We start from the raw sequence: 8,669 nt of genomic DNA, 5'->3' as shown, positions 1-8,669 counted from the left end.
ATATAGTCTGCACTAATTATTTAACATATTTGAAGTCACCTTCTCGAACCATTAAGATTGTTTCCCAGAACGTTAAGATCCACCCATTAGATCAAACGTTATTCAAGACGACGTTATATTTTGTTCACAGTAACTAAGAATAATGCTAATTTTTCTTAACAGATCATTAAATACAGTTTTCAATGCTCCTTTTTTTATTCATGCAAACCATAACTCATCATTTCCATCGCAATTATAGGTGTGGTTGTGTATAATAGTCACTCTGATCTTGATCTCATTGACAACAGCGACACTTTACAGAAGAAGCAAAGCTTATTCAGATCACTTTAACTGGATGAAAGTGACATTTCAATATGCATGGATGCTATTTTCCTACATGCTAAAACAGGGTAATATTACCATACGATATTTCAACCTCGTTTTTTTATTGCGTAATTTTATATAAACATACGTCGTTAAGATAAAAATGGTTAACACGAATTTTCGCTTAAGACGAAGAATAACTGTTTTCCTGCCACGTTATCTTGGGAAGCAATTATTGAATCTTATGACAAACCTTTTAAGACGAAGAAATTTTCCCCCCGTTTAAGACGAAGAAATGGTGTGACTAATGAAAACAATTTCCTCATTCCAACATAAGTGACAAGCATCCAAGTAAACAAGTTTACCGTTTTTCTTTGAACTGAAAAAGAGGAAATAATGCATTAGTTCTTGGAACAAAGTAAAGAGGTCTATGTTAGTTCACAATTATCTGCAATTGGAGATGTCACCGATAAAAGTTAGGTTAAAATTAGGGGTTAGTTTTTATAAGTATTATTATGTAAGCACGTTGTCGATTCTAGCTATATTAAAGCTCGAATTACGAAAATGAGGGAACTGTTTAGTTATCTTCTATTTTAGCAATAAAATGCTAAAGGACATCAATGAGTGATAGAGCCTTTTAATTTATTTTTATTTATTTATTTATTTTGTAAACATATGCGCAATTTTCCTATCCAGGAAAGTTCAACCGGTTATGTTATGCTAATGTTTTTTTTTCTGAATGAAGCAGAAATTTAAGAGTTTGGGACGTGCCGGGTGCACAAAAGGGTTTTCATTAGCTGGCTATTACCCGGACACGTCGAAAAAGTTTCTCCTTATTTCCCCATTGTTATTTCCTTGTTCAAACTTATTTCCTTTATACCCATTGATTAGATCAACTTTACACATGTTTCTCTCCTTACTGCTCTACCTTCATTTGACGTTTAGTCACGAGGAAGGTTCTTGTTTATAGAACTGAAACTATAGTATGTCAATTTATGTACTTTCATTAGTGTTTTATCCATGCTGATTTTTCGCTTTAGACTGATTTTACCCTTTCCTATGTTGTGTATTTTTATGTTTTTAATTTTATTTCATATCAATAACAATTTGCTTCTCCTAATCTAGTACCTTCGGAAAAATGGTTGCTAAGGAAGCAAAAAGGTGTGCCGACTTACTTCCTGCCTTTATTGACAAGCCTGTGGGTTCTGTGCGTGGCCTTTCTTGTGATGAACGTTTTCCAGAGCCTCCTCGTGTCGAAGCTCACTCTGAAGAAGTCCAGTCCTTACATAGACACTCCGGAAGATCTTGTTGACAAAAAAAATATTCAGTGCCTTGCTCCCAGAGAGATACAAATCAAACACGTTTTTAAAGTAAGCTATGTGATCCATTCCTGCGTGGATAGCATAAATAATTCTAGGCACCATCAACGTTACAGATTCCCCCCCCCCCCCCAAAAAAGTTTTTTTCAGCTCATAGCCCGTGTAAGACACTGTTAGAATTTCCCTTCTAAATTACTGTAAAATGGCCGGTAGCAGTCTGTCCGTCCAATGAAGCGTTAAGTTTAATAAACGAAAATCAATTTTCTGGTGCTAAGCAACTTTATGGTGCTGCCATCTATGCTTGAGTGTGAGTATCATATTCTAATAGTCCGGAGTCACAAAATAAGGAGTGAAAGACACTGCAAACTCTTCATCCGTTAAAGAAAATGAAGGAAATGTAGTGCTGTCAATGCTGAAACTCGATACCTGTCGGTCATTTGATTGACAGATTAGCCCTCTCGGCTATGTACCCAGTTGAAAGGAACTAAGTGCTTTCATTATATGTGCATAGTTAGTGCGATAAAAATCTGATTGTTTAACCGTATTAGGTGAAAGCAGTTAATAAGCAGTTTTCTCAAAGTTTAGAGTTTGAATACCATTTTAATTACGGTTATTTCACTGTTTTTATGTAAGTATGGTAAAATAGCAATGAAATAAATCGTTACTAAATCATTTTTACGCGATCGATTAAAGGGCCAAATCATTGAACGTACAGAATTTAGTTTCATGTTTAGTAGGCATAAATTTATGGAATAAAAGTTTGCGATATTTATAACATTTTGATTCTGTCCAGTCTGAGTAAAATAACTGTTTGATTTTAAAGAAAATAATAATATTAACCCATTATCTATTTTAATGCTGTCTGCTTTCCTGTCTTTGTTATTATTGAAAAACACGGAGTAGAGATCGAAATTATCCGTTAAAAACAAAAGGAAACGGAAAGGTGAAAACGGAACGTAATCTTACATCAAAAACAGGTAAATGGTTAAATAAATAATTAAGGAACTGAGAAGAAAATAGTTGATAGTTAACAAAATAATTATCAAAAAATTAGCTGTCTGGAGGAAGAGTATGACGCTTTGCAGTTGCATTAAGTTAGTGGCTGAAAAAACGTTTGCTGGAATAATTCTCTTTTGAGAAAGTATAACATTTAAACAGAATTCTTTTGATTTGGATATATATATATATATATATATATATATATATATATATATATATATATATATATATATATATATATATATATATATATATATATATATATATATATATATATATATATATATATATATATATATATATATATATATATATATATATATATATATATATATATATATATATATGTATATATATTATTTTTAGAGAATTAGGAAACATTCTTACTTAATCTGGTTTAATGTGCACCAATCAGCTATCTTCAGGTTAAATTTAATAAAACTTTTTTGGCTATAAATGAAAAGCAGCGTCCGAACATTTCGGAGAGCTTTCCAAGCCGGGGAACTCATCTAATTTTTGACCTCAAGATAAACCTAGTAAAATAAAGAGATTGTTTAAATTCTCTTCGAGGATATTTTTAAATAATTTGAATGCTATGAGAACACAAAGTTATTAGACAGATAAGGTTATGCTCTTCTCATGCATATTTTGTGAGCCTAAACCAAATCACTGTTTTCACCATGCACTATTGCATTCTAGAATGTCATTAAAAATTTTAAATTATGTAAATACAACTTTCCTTCATAATTTTTAACAATGTTACTTCTTTTATAATATACAGACAACATATAGATGATGTATTTATTAAGTGACCTAATACGCTTAAATTAGTTTTTTTTTAAAACAAAGGATTATATTCAAGAATGTTATCATAATCGTAAAATTGCTTAAATCAGCATCATCAGCATTGGCACGACAGCCCTTTGTGAGCCTGGGCCTTCCTCCGAAGCTTTTCCCATTCTGCCCTTCTCCCAGCAATTGTTTTACAGTTCTTTACTTTTAGGATGGCAAAATCCTCATCCACACAGTCCTTCCATCTCTTTTTGGGCCTTCCTCTTGGCCTTTTATTGGAGGGGGTTGCATTAGAGACTCTCAATGCTGTTCGTTCTGGGCTCATTCTCACTACATGCCCGGCCATCTCATTCTACTTAATTTAATAGATTTAATGATATCATCGCCATCATAGAATCTATATATTTCAAAATTATATCTTTTCCTCCAGTTGTCGTTATCGAGTATAGGGAAGATGGTTCGTAGGACCTTCCTTTCGAAGGTTGCTAATAACTTCTCTTCCCTTTTTATTAAAGTCTATGTCTCTGAAGCATAAGTCAAAACTGACTTGATTAATACCTTATAAAGTAAAAATTGCTTAAATAAAATTTCGTATTTTGACAAACAATAACGGCATATATTATACTAAACATTAAAATGTTATAAAATGTATGATTAGATTGTTCATTTAAAATCCTAATAACTTACATACTTACGAAACAAAAGTTTCTGTTCAGGACTTTAATTTAGTTTTTACATACTGAAATTTAGATAATTCAAACAGCATTGAAACAAATTTTTAGAAGGATTCAAAGATTTTTATGTAACTTTTAGTACGAATTGTGACGTGACAGAAAATAATTAAAAACCATTCCTTTTATTTCGCGTGAAGGAAACTTGAAAATAACGAATGAAGTTAACAAAATCAAATGTTGGGAATAGAAACCATTCTTGTATTAAAATGAAGTAAAGAAAAATTGCAATACTGTATTGAACTTATCTAATAAAAACACTACGGTAATGAACTTTATTCATCAGTCACTGTGTCATATTGTTTATTTGCATGCAATTTGAATTTTTTTTTAAAAAACTAAAGTTTAATAAAAGTTCCGAGCTTTGCTTCTTTTTTTGAGCATAATGTATTAAAAGTTTTCAGTTCGTGTCATCGCAACTTACTATTTTTTTTTTACCGTCCAAAGTTTTTAATATGTCTTCAGCCCATTTTTTTTTTGTAAACCGGAGGGTTTTGTTTAATTCATTTACATTATTTGATCATTTACATTATATTGATTTAAGAGGTAGTTTTTGACTTAGAATAACATGTAGTTTAAGTAAATAACATCTATAGGAATAATATCACGAACCTACTTAATCACGAACGCTAAAGGACTTAAACAAAAAATTATGCATATTTAAGACAAATCTTGAGAATACTTAAATCTTGAAACTCAAAAAAACATTTCAAAGGTATTACTAATTTAATGAAAAGAAATTTAACCTTGCAATAAAGTAGTGCGCAAAATTAACAATTTATACAGAGTCAGAGATTCGTCCTCATTCTTTATGAGAAAATTGAAACAGAATGTTTTTATTAGTTAAATTATATTAAACTTATTTCAGATGTCATACAAAAAAAACATGTACAATTAACAGTATTGAACATTTAAATTACATGTAAAAATTTAAATGTAAATTACAAGTAAAAATTAACATGAAAATTATATGTAAATGCAACATGTAAAATCAAAATATATTTCAATTGTATTAATTTAAAGGAATTTATTGATGAATCGATGATGAATCATTAATGAATAGAAATCAAAAATAATTTTTTAACTTTAAAAAATTTTATCAGAATTGTAACGCAAGATTAAATTAATACAGAAATTAATATTTAATTATGTATTCTAAGAGCACAAACTACTTTAAAATTCAATTTAACCATTCTGACAAGTCTGGGTAATTTTGTTATAAATAAAAAAATTTTTTGGCTATTTTGCGGTAGATAAACTTTTTCCATTTCTTATGGTTTTTCAGTTTCTTTTACTTTTAGACAAACATTTTCTCCGGAAAAAAACATATCCCTAACTCCTCACTTTCATTGAGAATGTGGTAAAGTATAGTTCTAATATTTACATTTAACTAACTTTTTTTTAATATTAAAACTTACATCGTTAGTACTTCAATGAAAGTTCAATGAAAATTTTTTTAAACTCCAATAATAGCTTTAAGTAAAATGCAGTGCTCTAAAAGTAATTTATATGCGGACAAATTATAATATAAAATATAAATTTGAGGCTTCAAAACAGTTGTTAATATAATATGAAAGACAATAAAATATGTGATTAGGGTCTAATGAGCTTGTGACGTCATAAATTCAGCTATCCGAAGAAAGCGGAAATAAGCATCGGGAAGAGAACATGAGAACCTGCTATTCATTAACCTTGATGACATTATATGTGTGATAATTATCTTATGTGATATATCATTAATAATTATCTTATGTGATAATTATCTTATTAATTATCTTACTTTCGACAGAAATCCGAGAATGCCAAATTTAGAGCAGCTTGGAATTACATTTCCCATAACATGCCACGCTCTGAGGCTTTTCAAGACCGGACACTGCGTTATGTGGAGAGTGGCAAATATTGCATCATACATGGTCATCTGATATTCAAGAGCCGCCTCAAAGAGTTCTTCAAAAAGTATGGAACCTGCAATTTTCATCTGTCTGAAAAATACTTCTACCCTTTCTCTCTACCCATAATTCTTCACAAACAAGACACAGATGATTTCTACGAGACATTTAACTTGGGGTAAGAAACCATTTATTAGTTAAAACGAAAGAGAATATTTGTATTTAAACTACGTGATTATCACTAGATCATTTTAATTGACAGTTTGCTAGGAGTGAACATATCGAGATAGCCTAATAAATTACTCTTCCTTTTTTTTTTATTTGAAAACAAAATTAACTCTCGCCAGAGGCAGATCTTTTAATTAATTTACTGTCCCGCAGTGGACTGATAGTAAAGACACGGTTCCCAATAGAACACTGAAGTCAAGCATCACTGGCTGTGGTCAGTAAGCGGGTGGGATACCACTTTGATCAGCCTGTCTAGGTTGCGATATCGGTTCTCGTTAAACTGTTCTACCGTAAAGTGCTCGACTTCGCACCGGCGGTTGAGCTACCAAAGCAGGGGAGCCATCCCCTCTGCAGATGATCAAAATTGCGATGGCATGTCTTTGGATCATCCTCAGGGATGTTTCCCAGACCGTCGCCAATAGCACATTGTACAGCCTTAGTGCTACTTAAATATATTACCTACATTACCTACCACCTTTGGATCACCAGCTTGATCAATATATATATATATATATATATATATATATATATATATATATATATATATATATATATATATATATATATATATATATATATATATATATATATATACATATATTATGAACAATATAGCGTTATTGAAGAACTCCAAGAGTCTATTGAGAGTCCATAGCATTCTCCCCCACCCAGAAATTCATTGGAAATTAATTGATTTATAGGAAAAACGCATATTCGACATGATATTAATAAGAATAAGGGAAGATCACTATCTAAGGTAGATTATTTTAATACTGCTAAATGGTGACATTTTAGCTCGTATGCTTAAAATTTTGAAACAACCTATTAATTCGTTTTTTTTAATTTGTCAAAGACATGATAAAATAAATATTTTTCAGCCAATTACTTATTTCCTGTTTTTAATTGCATCACATGAAAATGTCCTTTTTCTAACATTCTGTTGTTGCCCTTGAAAATCATAATTTTTTACTTGTGCTAAAACTTTTTATATGCAGCATAATAATGTGTATTTTTTTTTCAACCTATGAAGTAATAATATTGATTATTTGCAGAATTACTCGACTTGTTGAGGCTGACATAGCTGGAAAGTGGTTCAAATCTGATTTGGCGATTTCAAATCTTTGCACCAGTTACTCTGATACAACTCCAAAGCCTTTGGGACTGCAACATCTGTACGGAGTGCTAGTGGTTTGGCTTGTTGGCATGCTTTTTGGAGCAGCAATATTCCTTGTGGAAATACTAACAAAACGTGCGACATATTTCAAGGTTTTTCCGTATAAGAGATAAACGGAAAAAAATTGTTTAACAACTAAAAAAACTTTACGTCTCAAAGTGAAAGATTTATTGTTAAAATGTTTAGACACAAATGATTTGCGAGTGATTTTCATTATACTGAAGAAAGCAACAGGCAGTGCAAAAATATTCAAGGGTTAATTGCGAGATAAAGCCACGAATTTTCTACTGAAAGATGAGCCGCATAAAAATGTAGTAACAAACGTAACAGCAAGTAAAACAGATGTGATTAATTCCTCAAATTTCATTTATTTAAATTCTAGAAATACCACGATAGATGTTTGGTGACAAAGACCATTAGTTCAAAATTATTTTGAACTGAGAAACAAAAACTAAATAATGTAAGATTCTTATTGCTTTGATACCTCAATAGCATCACTTCTTTAAGATCAACTAAAGTCGAACATTAACAACGATCCACAACTGGTTATAAATTTAACAGTTCATTTTTTTTAAGTATATATTTTCTGGGATATCCACTACTACGCTTTCTGCAAAATATTTTATTGAATTGTAGACAATTAAAAATTAAAGTTTACATAATCTTTTGAAATTTTACCAACATTTTAGATGCCTCACCACGAAAGGATTGGAAAAAAGTGGCTATTTTATATAAGCCTTTGAATCATTTACAAGTAGTAGAGTAAGAAATAACTTTAAATCAAATTTATACAAGAAAGAATAATGCATTAAAGCAAAAGTTTAGCTATTTTCCCAAAAATTTTCCTGAAAAGCGTAGAAAGTTTGCAGGCCTGCATTTGATTTAAAGTTATGATTTTAGGGTGTTATAACAATTATAATGTAACAATAAAAAATATATAAATAAATAATTACGTTATTTATTGAACACAAGTCTATAGATCCAAAATAAAATATCATTTTTATTGACATTTTGGAACTCAGTCAACATATCTCTTTAGTGTGACTTCTTACATAACTCCTCAGTAGTTAGAAGTTTTTAATGTGACATAAATATCCTGATTCTATCTGAAAAAAACTTCCTTTATAAAATTATTATACATGGGAATATTTAATAACTTTATCTGTAATTGCTTTATTTTAAAATAAAATATGCAAAACAATATTTTATGTGTTCTTAGTTCATTTTAAAACTG

General features: G+C 30.2%; 1 protein-coding gene across 1 annotated transcript; it reads left to right on the top strand.

Moving 5' to 3' along the window:
- Positions 1-243: 243 nt before the first annotated feature.
- On the top strand, positions 244-8,399 carry LOC107444961 (uncharacterized). Its single transcript, XM_071181698.2, has 4 exons — positions 244-389; positions 1,429-1,673; positions 5,934-6,211; positions 7,314-8,399. Exons 1-4 carry the CDS (start codon positions 335-337, stop codon positions 7,546-7,548), a joined length of 813 nt encoding a protein of 270 aa, XP_071037799.1. The 5' UTR covers positions 244-334; the 3' UTR covers positions 7,549-8,399.
- The last annotated feature ends 270 nt before the right edge of the window (positions 8,400-8,669 follow it).

Source organism: Parasteatoda tepidariorum, chromosome 4 (assembly GCF_982258835.1).
Source record: "Parasteatoda tepidariorum strain Cologne lab strain chromosome 4, Ptep-v5.0, whole genome shotgun sequence".
Taxonomy (NCBI): Eukaryota; Metazoa; Arthropoda; class Arachnida; order Araneae; family Theridiidae; genus Parasteatoda; species Parasteatoda tepidariorum.
Note: the sequence above shows the minus strand (reverse complement) of the source record. Positions and strands in the feature narration are given on the sequence as shown.

Excerpts from the sequence above, each read along its gene's own strand:
- LOC107444961 (XM_071181698.2), top strand. The coding sequence starts at position 335 with ATGAAAGTGACATTTCAATATGCATGGATGCTATTTTCCTACATGCTA. Across the intron at positions 390-1,428 it reads TTCCTACATGCTAAAACAGG|TACCTTCGGAAAAATGGTTG; the intron begins GTAATATTACCA and ends CTCCTAATCTAG. Across the intron at positions 6,212-7,313 it reads TACGAGACATTTAACTTGGG|AATTACTCGACTTGTTGAGG; the intron begins GTAAGAAACCAT and ends GATTATTTGCAG.